The 21,255-nt window shown below is 41.7% G+C and overlaps 1 protein-coding gene across 1 annotated transcript in view; it reads left to right on the top strand.

The window, feature by feature from the left end:
- LOC148439510 (lipid droplet-regulating VLDL assembly factor AUP1-like) overlaps positions 1-20,919 on the top strand; it is a gene marked incomplete at its 5' end in the record, with an annotated part of 33,319 nt that extends 12,400 nt beyond the window's left edge. Inside the window, 3 exons of the mRNA XM_088464652.1 lie at positions 62-180; positions 16,653-16,741; positions 20,611-20,919. Of these exons, the coding sequence (XP_088320778.1) occupies positions 62-180; positions 16,653-16,741; positions 20,611-20,656 (254 nt within the window). The remainder of the gene's footprint in view (positions 1-61; positions 181-16,652; positions 16,742-20,610) is intronic.
- Positions 20,920-21,255: the final 336 nt, after the last annotated feature.

Here is a 21,255-nt window from a genome sequence, read left to right on the forward strand (position 1 = left end):
CATACCGATTCCGTATGTAATATAAATGACACATAATGGCTTTAATGCACCTTTTCTGCAGCTCAGACTGGCTGTGTAGACACCACAATCACAAACCTGCTAGAAGGACAAGTCCAATTTGAACCTGAAGAAGCCTCATATGGCGGAAACGATACCAGTGGAGAAAACACAAGTCGCAAGGTAAGTCTCCTGTCAGGTTCACCACCATAGTAGAGACGTCATACTCTTACTGTTCATCTCCTCCTGGCCACTAAGAGAGGTATAAGTCTCCTGTCAGGTCCACCAGCATAGCAGAGATGTCATACTCCTACTGCTCATCTCCTCCCTGCCACTAAGAGAGGTAGACGTATCCTGTCAGGTCCACCACCATAGCAGAGATGTCATACTCTTACTGCTCATCTCCTCCCTGCCACTAAGAGAGGTAGAAGTCTCCTGTCAGGTCCACCAGCATAGCAGAGATGTCATACTCTTACTGCTCATCTCCTTGCTGCCACTAAGAGAGGTATAAGTCTCCTGTCAGGTCCACCACCATAGCAGAGACGTCATACTCTTACTGCTCATCTCCTCCCTGCCACTAAGAGAGGTATAAGTCTCCTGTCAGGTCCACCACCATAGCAGAGAAGTCATACTCCTACTGCTCATCTCCTCCCTGCCACTAAGAGAGGTATAAGTCTCCTGTCAGGTCCACCAGCATAGCAGAGACGTCATACTCTTACTGCTCATCTCCTCCCTGCCACTAAGAGAGGTATAAGTCTCCTGTCAGGTCCACCACCATAGCAGAGAAGTCATACTCTTACTGCTCATCTCCTCCCTGCCAGTAAGTCTCCTGTCAGGTCCACCGCCATAGCAGAGACGTCATACTCTTACTGCTCATCTCCTCCTGGCCACTAAGAGAGGTATAAGTCTGCCGTTTCTAGGTGCCATCTCAGCATAGAGTAGTGATAGGTACCATCGATGGTTTGGTGCTGATGGCTAAACCTGCAATGGTGAGGTAACCATGTTTTCTAGCTATCACAAGATTTATTACAGATATCCTACCAATGTATATATTGGGGGTGGAGCAGACAGGTTTGTCTGATTGGTTCTGGTGCCCATACATACAGCATATATGTGCATCTTCACCTTATACATACAGCATATATGTGCATCTTCACCTTATACATACAGCATATATGTGCATCTTCACCTTATACATACAGCATATATGTGCATCTACACCTTATACATACAGCATATATGTGCATCTACACCTTATACATACAGGATATATGTGCATCTTCACCTTATACATACAGCATATATGTGCATCTTCACCTTATACATACAGCATATATGTGCATCTTCACCTTATACATACAGCATATATGTGCATCTACACCTTATACATACAGGATATATGTGCATTTACACCTTATACATACAGCATATATGTGCATCTTCACCTTATACATACAGCATATATGTGCATCTTCACCTTATACATACAGCATATATGTGCATCTTCACCTTATACATACAGCATATATGTGCATCTACACCTTATACATACAGCATATATGTGCATCTACACCTTATACATACAGCATATATGTGCATCTACACCTTATACATACAGCATATATGTGCATCTTCACCTTATACATACAGCATATATGTGCATCTTCACCTTATACATACAGCATATATGTGCATCTACACCTTATACATACAGCATATATGTGCATCTTCACCTTATACATACAGCATATATGTGCATCTTCACCTTATACATACAGCATATATGTGCATCTACACCTTATACATACAGCATATATGTGCATCTACACCTTATACATACAGCATATATGTGCATCTACACCTTATACATACAGCATATATGTGCATCTTCACCTTATACATACAGCATATATGTGCATCTTCACCTTATACATACAGCATATATGTGCATCTACACCTTATACATACAGCATATATGTGCATCTACACCTTATACATACAGCATATATGTGCATCTACACCTTATACATACAGCATATATGTGCATCTTCACCTTATACATACAGCATATATGTGCATCTTCACCTTATACATACAGCATATATGTGCATCTTCACCTTATACATACAGGATATATGTGCATCTTCACCTTATACATACAGGATATATGTGCATCTTCACCTTATACATACAGCATATATGTGCATCTTCACCTTATACATACAGGATATATGTGCATCTTCACCTTATACATACAGCATATATGTGCATCTTCACCTTATACATACAGCATATATGTGCATCTTCACCTTATACATACAGCATATATGTGCATCTTCACCTTATACATACAGGATATATGTGCATCTTCACCTTATACATACAGCATATATGTGCATTTACACCTTATACATACAGCATATATGTGCATTTACACCTTATACATACAGCATATATGTGCATTTACACCTTATACATACAGCATATATGTGCATTTACACCTTATACATACAGCATATATGTGCATTTACACCTTATACATACAGCATATATGTGCATCTTCACCTTATACATACAGCATATATGTGCATTTACACCTTATACATACAGCATATATGTGCATCTACACCTTATACATACAGCATATATGTGCATTTACACCTTATACATACAGCATATATGTGCATCTTCACCTTATACATACAGCATATATGTGCATTTACACCTTATACATACAGCATATATGTGCATCTACACCTTATACATACAGCATATATGTGCATCTACACCTTATACATACAGCATATATGTGCATCTACACCTTATACATACAGCATATATGTGCATCTTCACCTTATACATACAGCATATATGTGCATTTACACCTTATACATACAGCATATATGTGCATCTTCACCTTATACATACAGCATATATGTGCATTTACACCTTATACATACAGCATATATGTGCATCTTCACCTTATACATACAGCATATATGTGCATCTACACCTTATACATACAGCATATATGTGCATCTTCACCTTATACATACAGCATATATGTGCATTTACACCTTATACATACAGCATATATGTGCATCTACACCTTATACATACAGCATATATGTGCATCTACACCTTATACATACAGCATATATGTGCATTTACACCTTATACATACAGCATATATGTGCATTTACACCTTATACATACAGCATATATGTGCATTTACACCTTATACATACAGCATATATGTGCATCTTCACCTTATACATACAGCATATATGTGCATCTTCACCTTATACATACAGCATATATGTGCATCTTCACCTTATACATACAGCATATATGTGCATTTACACCTTATACATACAGCATATATGTGCATCTTCACCTTATACATACAGCATATATGTGCATCTACACCTTATACATACAGCATATATGTGCATCTACACCTTATACATACAGCATATATGTGCATCTACACCTTATACATACAGCATATATGTGCATCTACACCTTATACATACAGCATATATGTGCATCTTCACCTTATACATACAGCATATATGTGCATCTACACCTTATACATACAGCATATATGTGCATCTTCACCTTATACATACAGCATATATGTGCATCTACACCTTATACATACAGCATATATGTGCATCTACACCTTATACATACAGCATATATGTGCATCTACACCTTATACATACAGCATATATGTGCATCTACACCTTATAATACAGCATATATGTGCATCTACACCTTATACATACAGCATATATGTGCATCTACACCTTATACATACAGCATATATGTGCATCTACACCTTATACATACAGGATATATGTGCATCTACACCTTATACATACAGCATATATGTGCATCTACACCTTATACATACAGCATATATGTGCATTTACACCTTATACATACAGCATATATGTGCATCTTCACCTTATACATACAGCATATATGTGCATCTACACCTTATACATACAGCATATATGTGCATCTTCACCTTATACATACAGCATATATGTGCATCTTCACCTTATACATACAGCATATATGTGCATCTTCACCTTATACATACAGCATATATGTGCATCTTCACCTTATACATACAGCATATATGTGCATCTTCACCTTATACATACAGCATATATGTGCATCTACACCTTCATCCCCCTGTATTATAACTAGCATTGCTCAGTCTGCCATACCCGGGTCCCGAACTCTCAAACTATTGTACTTCAATCACACACCGAGCTCTTTGCTCCCACATAGGAAGCCTGATAATTCTAACTCTCACACAGGTGTGTGCTGTATGTTACCCTGTGACTGTACAGAGAGGAGTATAATACTGATAGTACAGTAAGTACACATACATACAGGATCCCTATACTCCCTATCACACAGGTGTGTGCTGTATGTTACCCTGTGACTGTACAGAGAGGAGTATAATACTGATAGTACAGTAAGTACATACATACAGGATCCCTATACTCCCTATCACACAGGTGTGTGCTGTATGTTACCCTGTGACTGTACAGAGAGGAGTATAATACTGATAGTACAGTAAGTACATACATACAGGATCCCTATACTCCCTATCACACAGGTGTGTGCTGTATGTTACCCTGTGACTGTACAGAGAGGAGTATAATACTGATAGTACAGTAAGTACACATACATACAGGATCCCTATACTCCCTATCACACAGGTGTGTGCTGTATGTTACCCTGTGACTGTACAGAGAGGAGTATAATACTGATAGTACAGTAAGTACATACATACAGGATCCCTATACTCCCTATCACACAGGTGTGTGCTGTATGTTACCCTGTGACTGTACAGAGAGGAGTATAATACTGATAGTACAGTAAGTACATACATACATACAGGATCCCTATACTCCCTATCACACAGGTGTGTGCTGTATGTTACCCTGTGACTGTACAGAGAGGAGTATAATACTGATAGTACAGTAAGTACATACATACAGGATCCCTATACTCCCTATCACACAGGTGTGTGCTGTATGTTACCCTGTGACTGTACAGAGAGGAGTATAATACTGATAGTACAGTAAGTACACATACATACATACAGGATCCCTATACTCCCTATCACACAGGTGTGTGCTGTATGTTACCCTGTGACTGTACAGAGAGGAGTATAATACTGATAGTACAGTAAGTACATACATACATACAGGATCCCTATACTCCCTATCACACAGGTGTGTGCTGTATGTTACCCTGTGACTGTACAGAGAGGAGTATAATACTGATAGTACAGTAAGTACATACATACAGGATCCCTATACTCCCTATCACACAGGTGTGTGCTGTATGTTACCCTGTGACTGTACAGAGAGGAGTATAATACTGATAGTACAGTAAGTACATACATACAGGATCCCTATACTCCCTATCACACAGGTGTGTGCTGTATGTTACCCTGTGACTGTACAGAGAGGAGTATAATACTGATAGTACAGTAAGTACATACATACAGGATCCCTATACTCCCTATCACACAGGTGTGTGCTGTATGTTACCCTGTGACTGTACAGAGAGGAGTATAATACTGATAGTACAGTAAGTACATACATACAGGATCCCTATACTCCCTATCACACAGGTGTGTGCTGTATGTTACCCTGTGACTGTACAGAGAGGAGTATAATACTGATAGTACAGTAAGTACATACATACATACAGGATCCCTATACTCCCTATCACACAGGTGTGTGCTGTATGTTACCCTGTGACTGTACAGAGAGGAGTATAATACTGATAGTACAGTAAGTACACATACATACAGGATCCCTATACTCCCTATCACACAGGTGTGTGCTGTATGTTACCCTGTGACTGTACAGAGAGGAGTATAATACTGATAGTACAGTAAGTACATACATACAGGATCCCTATACTCCCTATCACACAGGTGTGTGCTGTATGTTACCCTGTGACTGTACAGAGAGGAGTATAATACTGATAGTACAGTAAGTACATACATACAGGATCCCTATACTCCCTATCACACAGGTGTGTGCTGTATGTTACCCTGTGACTGTACAGAGAGGAGTATAATACTGATAGTACAGTAAGTACATACATACAGGATCCCTATACTCCCTATCATACAGGTGTGTGCTGTATGTTACCCTGTGACTGTACAGAGAGGAGTATAATACTGATAGTACAGTAAGTACACATACATACATACAGGATCCCTATACTCCCTATCACACAGGTGTGTGCTGTATGTTACCCTGTGACTGTACAGAGAGGAGTATAATACTGATAGTACAGTAAGTACATACATACATACAGGATCCCTATACTCCCTATCACACAGGTGTGTGCTGTATGTTACCCTGTGACTGTACAGAGAGGAGTATAATACTGATAGTACAGTAAGTACACATACATACATACAGGATCCCTATACTCCCTATCATACAGGTGTGTGCTGTATGTTACCCTGTGACTGTACAGAGAGGAGTATAATACTGATAGTACAGTAAGTACACATACATACAGGATCCCTATACTCCCTATCACACAGGTGTGTGCTGTATGTTACCCTGTGACTGTACAGAGAGGAGTATAATACTGATAGTACAGTAAGTACATACATACAGGATCCCTATACTCCCTATCACACAGGTGTGTGCTGTATGTTACCCTGTGACTGTACAGAGAGGAGTATAATACTGATAGTACAGTAAGTACATACATACAGGATCCCTATACTCCCTATCATACAGGTGTGTGCTGTATGTTACCCTGTGACTGTACAGAGAGGAGTATAATACTGATAGTACAGTAAGTACATACATACATACAGGATCCCTATACTCCCTATCACACAGGTGTGTGCTGTATGTTACCCTGTGACTGTACAGAGAGGAGTATAATACTGATAGTACAGTAAGTACATACATACAGGATCCCTATACTCCCTATCACACAGGTGTGTGCTGTATGTTACCCTGTGGACTGTACAGAGAGGAGTATAATACTGATAGTACAGTAAGTACACATACATACAGGATCCCTATACTCCCTATCACACAGGTGTGTGCTGTATGTTACCCTGTGACTGTACAGAGAGGAGTATAATACTGATAGTACAGTAAGTACATACATACATACAGGATCCCTATACTCCCTATCACACAGGTGTGTGCTGTATGTTACCCTGTGGACTGTACAGAGAGGAGTATAATACTGATAGTACAGTAAGTACATACATACAGGATCCCTATACTCCCTATCACACAGGTGTGTGCTGTATGTTACCCTGTGACTGTACAGAGAGGAGTATAATTACTGATAGTACAGTAAGTACATACATACAGGATCCCTATACTCCCTATCACACAGGTGTGTGCTGTATGTTACCCTGTGACTGTACAGAGAGGAGTATAATACTGATAGTACAGTAAGTACACATACATACAGGATCCCTATACTCCCCTATCACACAGGTGTGTGCTGTATGTTACCCTGTGACTGTACAGAGAGGAGTATAATACTGATAGTACAGTAAGAACATACATACATACAGGATCCCTATACTCCCTATCACACAGGTGTGTGCTGTATGTTACCCTGTGACTGTACAGAGAGGAGTATAATACTGATAGTACAGTAAGTACACATACATACAGGATCCCTATACTCCCTATCACACAGGTGTGTGCTGTATGTTACCCTGTGACTGTACAGAGAGGAGTATAATACTGATAGTACAGTAAGTACATACATACATACAGGATCCCTATACTCCCTATCACACAGGTGTGTGCTGTATGTTACCCTGTGACTGTACAGAGAGGAGTATAATACTGATAGTACAGTAAGTACATACATACAGGATCCCTATACTCCCTATCACACAGGTGTGTGCTGTATGTTACCCTGTGACTGTACAGAGAGGAGTATAATACTGATAGTACAGTAAGTACATACATACAGGATCCCTATACTCCCTATCACACAGGTGTGTGCTGTATGTTACCCTGTGACTGTACAGAGAGGAGTATAATACTGATAGTACAGTAAGTACACATACATACAGGATCCCTATACTCCCTATCACACAGGTGTGTGCTGTATGTTACCCTGTGACTGTACAGAGAGGAGTATAATACTGATAGTACAGTAAGTACACATACATACAGGATCCCTATACTCCCTATCACACAGGTGTGTGCTGTATGTTACCCTGTGACTGTACAGAGAGGAGTATAATACTGATAGTACAGTAAGTACATACATACATACATACAGGATCCCTATACTCCCTATCACACAGGTGTGTGCTGTATGTTACCCTGTGACTGTACAGAGAGGAGTATAATACTGATAGTACAGTAAGTACACACATACAGGATCCCTATACTCCCTATCACACAGGTGTGTGCTGTATGTTACCCTGTGACTGTACAGAGAGGAGTATAATACTGATAGTACAGTAAGTACATACATACAGGATCCCTATACTCCCTATCACACAGGTGTGTGCTGTATGTTACCCTGTGACTGTACAGAGAGGAGTATAATACTGATAGTACAGTAAGTACACACATACATACAGGATCCCTATACTCCCTATCACACAGGTGTGTGCTGTATGTTACCCTGTGACTGTACAGAGAGGAGTATAATACTGATAGTACAGTAAGTACATACATACATACAGGATCCCTATACTCCCTATCACACAGGTGTGTGCTGTATGTTACCCTGTGACTGTACAGAGAGGAGTATAATACTGATAGTACAGTAAGTACATACATACAGGATCCCTATACTCCCTATCACACAGGTGTGTGCTGTATGTTACCCTGTGACTGTACAGAGAGGAGTATAATACTGATAGTACAGTAAGTACACACATACATACAGGATCCCTATACTCCCTATCACACAGGTGTGTGCTGTATGTTACCCTGTGACTGTACAGAGAGGAGTATAATACTGATAGTACAGTAAGTACATACATACAGGATCCCTAATCTCCCTATCACACAGGTGTGTGCTGTATGTTACCCTGTGACTGTACAGAGAGGAGTATAATACTGATAGTACAGTAAGTACACATACATACAGGATCCCTATACTCCCTATCACACAGGTGTGTGCTGTATGTTACCCTGTGACTGTACAGAGAGGAGTATAATACTGATAGTACAGTAAGTACATACATACATACAGGATCCCTATACTCCCTATCACACAGGTGTGTGCTGTATGTTACCCTGTGACTGTACAGAGAGGAGTATAATACTGATAGTACAGTAAGTACATACATACAGGATCCCTATACTCCCTATCACACAGGTGTGTGCTGTATGTTACCCTGTGACTGTACAGAGAGGAGTATAATACTGATAGTACAGTAAGTACATACATACAGGATCCCTATACTCCCTATCACACAGGTGTGTGCTGTATGTTACCCTGTGACTGTACAGAGAGGAGTATAATACTGATAGTACAGTAAGTACATACATACATACAGGATCCCTATACTCCCTATCACACAGGTGTGTGCTGTATGTTACCCTGTGACTGTACAGAGAGGAGTATAATACTGATAGTACAGTAAGTACATACATACATACAGGATCCCTATACTCCCTATCACACAGGTGTGTGCTGTATGTTACCCTGTGACTGTACAGAGAGGAGTATAATACTGATAGTACAGTAAGTACATACATACATACAGGATCCCTATACTCCCTATCACACAGGTGTGTGCTGTATGTTACCCTGTGACTGTACAGAGAGGAGTATAATACTGATAGTACAGTAAGTACATACATACAGGATCCCTATACTCCCTATCACACAGGTGTGTGCTGTATGTTACCCTGTGACTGTACAGAGAGGAGTATAATACTGATAGTACAGTAAGTACATACATACATACAGGATCCCTATACTCCCTATCACACAGGTGTGTGCTGTATGTTACCCTGTGACTGTACAGAGAGGAGTATAATACTGATAGTACAGTAAGTACACACATACATACAGGATCCCTATACTCCCTATCACACAGGTGTGTGCTGTATGTTACCCTGTGACTGTACAGAGAGGAGTATAATACTGATAGTACAGTAAGTACACATACATACAGGATCCCTATACTCCCTATCACACAGGTGTGTGCTGTATGTTACCCTGTGACTGTACAGAGAGGAGTATAATACTGATAGTACAGTAAGTACACATACATACATACAGGATCCCTATACTCCCTATCACACAGGTGTGTGCTGTATGTTACCCTGTGACTGTACAGAGAGGAGTATAATACTGATAGTACAGTAAGTACACATACATACAGGATCCCTATACTCCCTATCACACAGGTGTGTGCTGTATGTTACCCTGTGACTGTACAGAGAGGAGTATAATACTGATAGTACAGTAAGTACACATACATACAGGATCCCTATACTCCCTATCACACAGGTGTGTGCTGTATGTTACCCTGTGACTGTACAGAGAGGAGTATAATACTGATAGTACAGTAAGTACATACATACATACATACAGGATCCCTATACTCCCTATCACACAGGTGTGTGCTGTATGTTACCCTGTGACTGTACAGAGAGGAGTATAATACTGATAGTACAGTAAGTACACATACATACAGGATCCCTATACTCCCTATCACACAGGTGTGTGCTGTATGTTACCCTGTGACTGTACAGAGAGGAGTATAATACTGATAGTACAGTAAGTACATACATACATACAGGATCCCTATACTCCCTATCACACAGGTGTGTGCTGTATGTTACCCTGTGACTGTACAGAGAGGAGTATAATACTGAAAGTACAGTAAGTACACATACATACATACAGGATCCCTATACTCCCTATCACACAGGTGTGTGCTGTATGTTACCCTGTGACTGTACAGAGAGGAGTATAATACTGATAGTACAGTAAGTACATACATACAGGATCCCTATACTCCCTATCACACAGGTGTGTGCTGTATGTTACCCTGTGACTGTACAGAGAGGAGTATAATACTGATAGTACAGTAAGTACATACATACATACAGGATCCCTATACTCCCTATCACACAGGTGTGTGCTGTATGTTACCCTGTGACTGTACAGAGAGGAGTATAATACTGATAGTACAGTAAGTACATACATACAGGATCCCTATACTCCCTATCACACAGGTGTGTGCTGTATGTTACCCTGTGACTGTACAGAGAGGAGTATAATACTGATAGTACAGTAAGTACACATACATACAGGATCCCTATACTCCCTATCACACAGGTGTGTGCTGTATGTTACCCTGTGACTGTACAGAGAGGAGTATAATACTGATAGTACAGTAAGTACATACATACAGGATCCCTATACTCCCTATCACACAGGTGTGTGCTGTATGTTACCCTGTGACTGTACAGAGAGGAGTATAATACTGATAGTACAGTAAGTACACACATACAGGATCCCTATACTCCCTATCACACAGGTGTGTGCTGTATGTTACCCTGTGACTGTACAGAGAGGAGTATAATACTGATAGTACAGTAAGTACATACATACAGGATCCCTATACTCCCTATCACACAGGTGTGTGCTGTATGTTACCCTGTGACTGTACAGAGAGGAGTATAATACTGATAGTACAGTAAGTACATACATACAGGATCCCTATACTCCCTATCACACAGGTGTGTGCTGTATGTTACCCTGTGACTGTACAGAGAGGAGTATAATACTGATAGTACAGTAAGTACACACATACATACAGGATCCCTATACTCCCTATCACACAGGTGTGTGCTGTATGTTACCCTGTGACTGTACAGAGAGGAGTATAATACTGATAGTACAGTAAGTACACACATACAGGATCCCTATACTCCCTATCACACAGGTGTGTGCTGTATGTTACCCTGTGACTGTACAGAGAGGAGTATAATACTGATAGTACAGTAAGTACACATACATACAGGATCCCTATACTCCCTATCACACAGGTGTGTGCTGTATGTTACCCTGTGACTGTACAGAGAGGAGTATAATACTGATAGTACAGTAAGTACATACATACATACAGGATCCCTATACTCCCTATCATACAGGTGTGTGCTGTATGTTACCCTGTGACTGTACAGAGAGGAGTATAATACTGATAGTACAGTAAGTACACATACAGGATCCCTATACTCCCTATCACACAGGTGTGTGCTGTATGTTACCCTGTGACTGTACAGAGAGGAGTATAATACTGATAGTACAGTAAGTACATACATACATACAGGATCCCTATACTCCCTATCACACAGGTGTGTGCTGTATGTTACCCTGTGACTGTACAGAGAGGAGTATAATACTGATAGTACAGTAAGTACACATACAGGATCCCTATACTCCCTATCACACAGGTGTGTGCTGTATGTTACCCTGTGACTGTACAGAGAGGAGTATAATACTGATAGTACAGTAAGTACATACATACATACAGGATCCCTATACTCCCTATCACACAGGTGTGTGCTGTATGTTACCCTGTGACTGTACAGAGAGGAGTATAATACTGATAGTACAGTAAGTACATACATACATACAGGATCCCTATACTCCCTATCACACAGGTGTGTGCTGTATGTTACCCTGTGACTGTACAGAGAGGAGTATAATACTGATAGTACAGTAAGTACATACATACATACAGGATCCCTATACTCCCTATCATACAGGTGTGTGCTGTATGTTACCCTGTGACTGTACAGAGAGGAGTATAATACTGATAGTACAGTAAGTACACATACAGGATCCCTATACTCCCTATCACACAGGTGTGTGCTGTATGTTACCCTGTGACTGTACAGAGAGGAGTATAATACTGATAGTACAGTAAGTACATACATACATACAGGATCCCTATACTCCCTATCACACAGGTGTGTGCTGTATGTTACCCTGTGACTGTACAGAGAGGAGTATAATACTGATAGTACAGTAATTACACACATACATACAGGATCCCTATACTCCCTATCACACAGGTGTGTGCTGTATGTTACCCTGTGACTGTACAGAGAGGAGTATAATACTGATAGTACAGTAAGTACATACATACATACAGGATCCCTATACTCCCTATCACACAGGTGTGTGCTGTATGTTACCCTGTGACTGTACAGAGAGGAGTATAATACTGATAGTACAGTAAGTACATACATACATACAGGATCCCTATACTCCCTATCACACAGGTGTGTGCTGTATGTTACCCTGTGACTGTACAGAGAGGAGTATAATACTGATAGTACAGTAAGTACATACATACAGGATCCCTATACTCCCTATCACACAGGTGTGTGCTGTATGTTACCCTGTGACTGTACAGAGAGGAGTATAATACTGATAGTACAGTAAGTACACACATACAGGATCCCTATACTCCCTATCACACAGGTGTGTGCTGTATGTTACCCTGTGACTGTACAGAGAGGAGTATAATACTGATAGTACAGTAAGTACATACATACATACATACAGGATCCCTATACTCCCTATCACACAGGTGTGTGCTGTATGTTACCCTGTGACTGTACAGAGAGGAGTATAATACTGATAGTACAGTAAGTACATACATACATACAGGATCCCTATACTCCCTATCACACAGGTGTGTGCTGTATGTTACCCTGTGACTGTACAGAGAGGAGTATAATACTGATAGTACAGTAAGTACATACATACAGGATCCCTATACTCCCTATCACACAGGTGTGTGCTGTATGTTACCCTGTGACTGTACAGAGAGGAGTATAATACTGATAGTACAGTAAGTACATACATACAGGATCCCTATACTCCCTATCACACAGGTGTGTGCTGTATGTTACCCTGTGACTGTACAGAGAGGAGTATAATACTGATAGTACAGTAAGTACATACATACAGGATCCCTATACTCCCTATCACACAGGTGTGTGCTGTATGTTACCCTGTGACTGTACAGAGAGGAGTATAATACTGATAGTACAGTAAGTACATACATACAGGATCCCTATACTCCCTATCACACAGGTGTGTGCTGTATGTTACCCTGTGACTGTACAGAGAGGAGTATAATACTGATAGTACAGTAAGTACATACATACAGGATCCCTATACTCCCTATCACACAGGTGTGTGCTGTATGTTACCCTGTGACTGTACAGAGAGGAGTATAATACTGATAGTACAGTAAGTACATACATACAGGATCCCTATACTCCCTATCACACAGGTGTGTGCTGTATGTTACCCTGTGACTGTACAGAGAGGAGTATAATACTGATAGTACAGTAAGTACACACATACATACAGGATCCCTATACTCCCTATCACACAGGTGTGTGCTGTATGTTACCCTGTGACTGTACAGAGAGGAGTATAATACTGATAGTACAGTAAGTACATACATACAGGATCCCTATACTCCCTATCACACAGGTGTGTGCTGTATGTTACCCTGTGACTGTACAGAGAGGAGTATAATACTGATAGTACAGTAATTACACATACATACAGGATCCCTATACTCCCTATCACACAGGTGTGTGCTGTATGTTACCCTGTGACTGTACAGAGAGGAGTATAATACTGATAGTACAGTAAGTACATACATACAGGATCCCTATACTCCCTATCACACAGGTGTGTGCTGTATGTTACCCTGTGACTGTACAGAGAGGAGTATAATACTGATAGTACAGTAAGTACATACATACAGGATCCCTATACTCCCTATCACACAGGTGTGTGCTGTATGTTACCCTGTGACTGTACAGAGAGGAGTATAATACTGATAGTACAGTAAGTACATACATACAGGATCCCTATACTCCCTATCACACAGGTGTGTGCTGTATGTTACCCTGTGACTGTACAGAGAGGAGTATAATACTGATAGTACAGTAAGTACACATACATACAGGATCCCTATACTCCCTATCACACAGGTGTGTGCTGTATGTTACCCTGTGACTGTACAGAGAGGAGTATAATACTGATAGTACAGTAAGTACATACTTACATACAGGATCCCTATACTCCCTATCACACAGGTGTGTGCTGTATGTTACCCTGTGACTGTACAGAGAGGAGTATAATACTGATAGTACAGTAAGTACATACATACATACAGGATCCCTATACTCCCTATCACACAGGTGTGTGCTGTATGTTACCCTGTGACTGTACAGAGAGGAGTATAATACTGATAGTACAGTAAGTACACACATACAGGATCCCTATACTCCCTATCACACAGGTGTGTGCTGTATGTTACCCTGTGACTGTACAGAGAGGAGTATAATACTGATAGTACAGTAAGTACATACATACATACAGGATCCCTATACTCCCTATCACACAGGTGTGTGCTGTATGTTACCCTGTGACTGTACAGAGAGGAGTATAATACTGATAGTACAGTAAGTACATACATACATACAGGATCCCTATACTCCCTATCACACAGGTGTGTGCTGTATGTTACCCTGTGACTGTACAGAGAGGAGTATAATACTGATAGTACAGTAAGTACATACATACATACAGGATCCCTATACTCCCTATCACACAGGTGTGTGCTGTATGTTACCCTGTGACTGTACAGAGAGGAGTATAATACTGATAGTACAGTAAGTACATACATACAGGATCCCTATACTCCCTATCACACAGGTGTGTGCTGTATGTTACCCTGTGACTGTACAGAGAGGAGTATAATACTGATAGTACAGTAAGTACACACATACATACAGGATCCCTATACTCCCTATCACACAGGTGTGTGCTGTATGTTACCCTGTGACTGTACAGAGAGGAGTATAATACTGATAGTACAGTAAGTACATACATACATACAGGATCCCTATACTCCCTATCACACAGGTGTGTGCTGTATGTTACCCTGTGACTGTACAGAGAGGAGTATAATACTGATAGTACAGTAAGTACATACATACAGGATCCCTATACTCCCTATCACACAGGTGTGTGCTGTATGTTACCCTGTGACTGTACAGAGAGGAGTATAATACTGATAGTACAGTAAGTACACATACATACAGGATCCCTATACTCCCTATCACACAGGTGTGTGCTGTATGTTACCCTGTGACTGTACAGAGAGGAGTATAATACTGATAGTACAGTAAGTACACACATACATACAGGATCCCTATACTCCCTATCACACAGGTGTGTGCTGTATGTTACCCTGTGACTGTACAGAGAGGAGTATAATACTGATAGTACAGTAAGTACATACATACATACAGGATCCCTATACTCCCTATCACACAGGTGTGTGCTGTATGTTACCCTGTGACTGTACAGAGAGGAGTATAATACTGATAGTACAGTAAGTACACATACATACAGGATCCCTATACTCCCTATCACACAGGTGTGTGCTGTATGTTACCCTGTGACTGTACAGAGAGGAGTATAATACTGATAGTACAGTAAGTACACACATACAGGATCCCTATACTCCCTATCACACAGGTGTGTGCTGTATGTTTTTGCCTTAGTGACTTTGTGTCTCTTGTTTTCAGATGACACACAGAGGTTTTGCGCGAAGGCCCGAAGATAGACACTTATCGTTACAGGAACGCAAGGAAGTCCTCTATGAGTATGCACGGAGGTGAGTGGCTGATACACCTGAGGTGTCATACGGAGCACTCTGTGTGTATATGTATAGTATGTACAGTACCTACATGTCCAACAGGGCTCTGTGTGTGTATATATGTATAGTATGTACAGTACCTACATGTCCAACAGGGCTCTGTGTGTGTATATATGTATAGTATGTACAGTACCTACATGTCCAACAGGACTCTGTGTATATATGTATAGTATGTACAGTGCCTACATGTCCAACAGGACTCTGTGTATATATGTATAGTATGTACAGTACCTACATGTCCAACAGGACTCTGTGTGTGTATATATGTATAGTATGTACAGTACCTACATGTCCAACAGGACTCTGTGTGTGTATATATGTATAGTATGTACAGTACCTACATGTCCAACAGGACTCTGTGTGTGTATATATGTATAGTATGTACAGTGCCTACATGTTCAACAGGGCTCTGTGTGTGTGTATATATGTATAGTATGTACAGTACCTATATGTTCAACAGGGCTCTGTGTGTGTGTATATATGTATAGTATGTACAGTACCTATATGTCCAACAGGACTCTGTGTATATATGTATAGTATGTACAGTACCTATATGTCCAACAGGACTCTGTGTATATATGTATAGTATGTACAGTGCCTACATGTCCAACAGGACTCTGTGTGTGTATATATGTATAGTATGTACAGTACCTATATGTCCAACAGGACTCTGTGTATATATGTATAGTATGTACAGTACCTATATGTCCAACAGGACTCTGTGTATATATGTATAGTATGTACAGTACCTATATGTTCAACAGGACTGTGTGTGTGTGTATATATGTATAGTATGTACAGTGCCTTCATGTCCAACAGGACTCTGTGTGTGTGTATATATGTATAGTATGTACAGTGCCTACATGTCCAACAGGACTCTGTGTATATATGTATAGTATGTACAGTACCTATATGTCCAAAAGGACTGTGTGTGTGTGTGTGTGTATATATGTACAGTACCTTCATGTCCATCAGGACTCTGTGTGTGTATATATGTATAGTATAGACAGTGCCTTCATGTCCAACAGGGCTTTGTGTGAGTGTGTATATATGTATAGTATGTACAGTGCCTACATGTCCAACAGGGCTCTGTGTGTGTGTGTGTGTGTATATATGTATAGTATGTACAGTGCCTACATGTCCAACAGGACTCTGTGTGTGTATATATGTATAGTATGTACAGTGCCTACATGTCCAACAGGGCTCTGTGTGTGTGTGTGTGTGTGTGTATATATATGTATAGTATGTACAGTGCCTACATGTCCAACAGGGCTCTGTGTGTGTGTGTGTGTGTGTGTGTGTGTGTGTGTGTGTGTGTGTGTGTGTGTGTATATATATATGTATAGTATGTACAGTACCTATATGTCCAACAGGACTGTGTGTGTGTGTGTGTATATATATGTATAGTATGTACAGTACCTATATGTCCAATAGGACTCTGTGTATATATGTATAGTATGTACAGTACCTATATGTACAACAGGACTGTGTGTGTGTGTATATATGTATGGTATGTACAGTACCTACATGTCCAACAGGCACCTGTGTGTGTGTGTATATATGTATGGTATGTACAGTGCCTTCATGTCCAACAGGGCTTTGTGTGAGTGTGTATATATGTATAGTATGTACAGTGCCTACATGTCCAACAGGGCTCTGTGTGTGTATATATGTATAGTATGTACAGTACCTATATGTCCAACAGGACTCTGTGTATATATGTATAGTATGTACAGTACCTATATGTCCAACAGGACTCTGTGTATATATGTATAGTATGTACAGTACCTATATGTTCAACAGGACTGTGTGTGTGTATATATGTATAGTATGTACAGTGCCTACATGTCCAACAGGACTCTGTGTGTGTATATATGTATAGTATGTACAGTACCTACATGTCCAACAGGGGTGTGTGTGTGTGTATGTATAGTATGTACAGTGCCTACATGTCCAACAGGGCTCTGTGTGTGTGTGTGTGTATATATATGTATAGTATGTACAGTACCTATATGTCCAATAGGACTCTGTGTATATATGTATAGTATGTACAGTACCTACATGTCCAACAGGCCCCTGTGTGTGTGTGTGTGTGTATATATGTATAGTATGTACAATGCCTTCATGTTCTACAGGGCTTTGTGTGTGTGTATATGTATAGTATGTACAGTGCCTACATGTCCAACAGGGCTCTGTGTGTGTGTGTGTGTGTGTGTGTGTGTGTGTATATATATATGTATAGTATGTACAGTGCCTACATGTCCAACAGGGCTCTCTGTGTGTGTGTATGTATGTATATATATATATATATATATATGTGTATAGTATGTACAGTACCTACATGTCCAACACGACTGTGTGTGTGTGTGTATATATATGTACAGTGCCTACATGTCCAACAGGACTGTGTGTGTGTGTATATATATGTACAGTGCCTACATGTCCAACAGGACTCTGTGTGTGTGTGTATATATGTATGGTATGTACAGTACCTACATGTCCAACAGGCCCCTGTGTGTGTGTGTGTGTGTGTATATATGTATAGTATGTACAGTACCTACATGTCCAACAGGACTCTGTGTGTGTATATATGTATAGTATGTACAGTGCCTACATGTCCAACAGGACTCTGTGTGTGACATACCCATTATTTTGCTGCCAGTATGAATAGTGAGAGGGCAGGTAAAGAGACTACTCATCATTATACTGCATGTATTTCTACACACTATAACTTTGTTTTTCTCCTCCCTCCTGCCCTATTCTCCTTGCCTCCCTATTCTCCTTCCCTCCCTCTTCTCCTTCTTCTCCCTTTTCCTCTTACCTCCCTCTTCTCCCTCTCTCTCTCTTCTCCCTATTCTCCTTCAATCTCTCTCCTCCTTCCCTCTCCTCTTCTCCCTTCCCTCTCCTCTTCTCCCTTCCCTCTCCTCTTCTCCCTTCCCTCTCCTCTTCTCCCTTCCCTCTCCTCTTCTCCCTTCCCTCTCCTCTTCTCCCTTCCCTCTCCTCTTCTCCCTTCCCTCTCCTCTTCTCCCTTCCCTCTCCTCTTCTCCCTTCCCTCCCCTTCCCTCTCCTCTTCTCCCTTCCCTCTCCTCTTCTCCCTTCCCTCCCCTTCCCTCTCCTCTTCTCCCTTCCCTCTTCTCTTCTCCCTTCCCTCTTCTCTTCTCCCTTCCCTCTCCTCTTCTCCCTTCCCTCTCCTCTTCTCCCTTCCCTCTCCTCTTCTCTTCTCCCTTTCCTCTCCTCTTCTCTTCTCCCTTCCCTCTCCTCTTCTCTTCTCCCTTCCCTCTCCTCTTCTCTTCTCCCTTCCCTCTCCTCTTCTCTTCTCCCTTCCCTCTCCTCTTCTCTTCTCCCTTCCCTCTCCTCTTCTCTTCTCCCTTCCCTCTCCTCTTCTCTTCTCCCTTCCCTCTCCTCTTCTCTTCTCCCTTCCCTCTCCTCTTCTCTTCTCCCTTCCCTCTCCTCTTCTCTTCTCCCTTCCCTCTCCTCTTCTCTTCTCCCTTCCCTCTCCTCTTCTCTTCTCCCTTCCCTCTCCTCTTCTCTTCTCCCTTCCCTCTCCTCTTCTCTTCTCCCTTCCCTCTCCTCTTCTCTTCTCCCTTCCCTCTCCTCTCTCTTCTCCCTTCCCTCTCCTCTTCTCTTCTCCCTTCCCTCTCCTCTTCTCTTCTCCCTTCCCTCTCCTCTTCTCTTCTCCCTTCCCTCTCCTCTTCTCTTCTCCCTTCCCTCTCCTCTTCTCTTCTCCCTTCCCTCTCCTCTTCTCCCCTCCCTTCCCTCTCCTCTTCTCTTCTCCCTTCCCTCTCCTCTTCTCCCTCTCCTCTTCTCCCTTCCCTCTCCTCTGACAGGAGATACCGGAAGAAATTTGGAGGCCTCGGCACAGCGTCACAGTAGGAGACGAACGGATTACCAGGAATTTGTGGGAAAAATCAGTGGCAGAATGTGATTATGGACTGGGAACATTTCTGTGAGGGAACCGGGTGGCAGTGCCTGGGTGAGGAAGCACAAAACCTTATAATAGGTCTTGATATATGCCAGCACTGCCCACAGACAAGTGTGAGGGAAGAGGGTGCTCAGCACTGGGCCGCAAAGACAAGAACGGGAGAATGGAGACCTAGTGCAGAGCTGCAGGAGGGGGAGTGGGTGGCAGTGCTGGTCCACAGAGGGGGAGGGGGATCAAACGTCGGGCTGGGGGGGCGGGGCAAACACTGGGCTGCAGAGGGAGGGAATGTGGATCTAGCAGTGGGTTGTATGGTCTGAGGGGGAATCCAGCACTGGGCTGTAGTGGGAGGGAGAGGGGATCCAGCACTTGGCTGAGGGAGCAGCCAGTACTGAGCTGCAGAGGCGAGGAGGGTGGGGGGATGCAGTACTGAGCTGCAGAGGCCAGGAGGGTGGGGGGATGCAGTACTGAGCTGCAGAGGCCAGGAGGGTGGGGGGACCCAGCACTGAGCTGCAGAGGCCAGGAGAGAGGGGGAGGCCCAGCACTGAGCTGC

The sequence above is a fragment of the Taudactylus pleione genome, unplaced genomic scaffold (assembly GCF_031769625.1).
Source record: "Taudactylus pleione unplaced genomic scaffold, aTauple2 ptg001738l, whole genome shotgun sequence".
Taxonomy (NCBI): domain Eukaryota; kingdom Metazoa; phylum Chordata; class Amphibia; order Anura; family Myobatrachidae; genus Taudactylus; species Taudactylus pleione.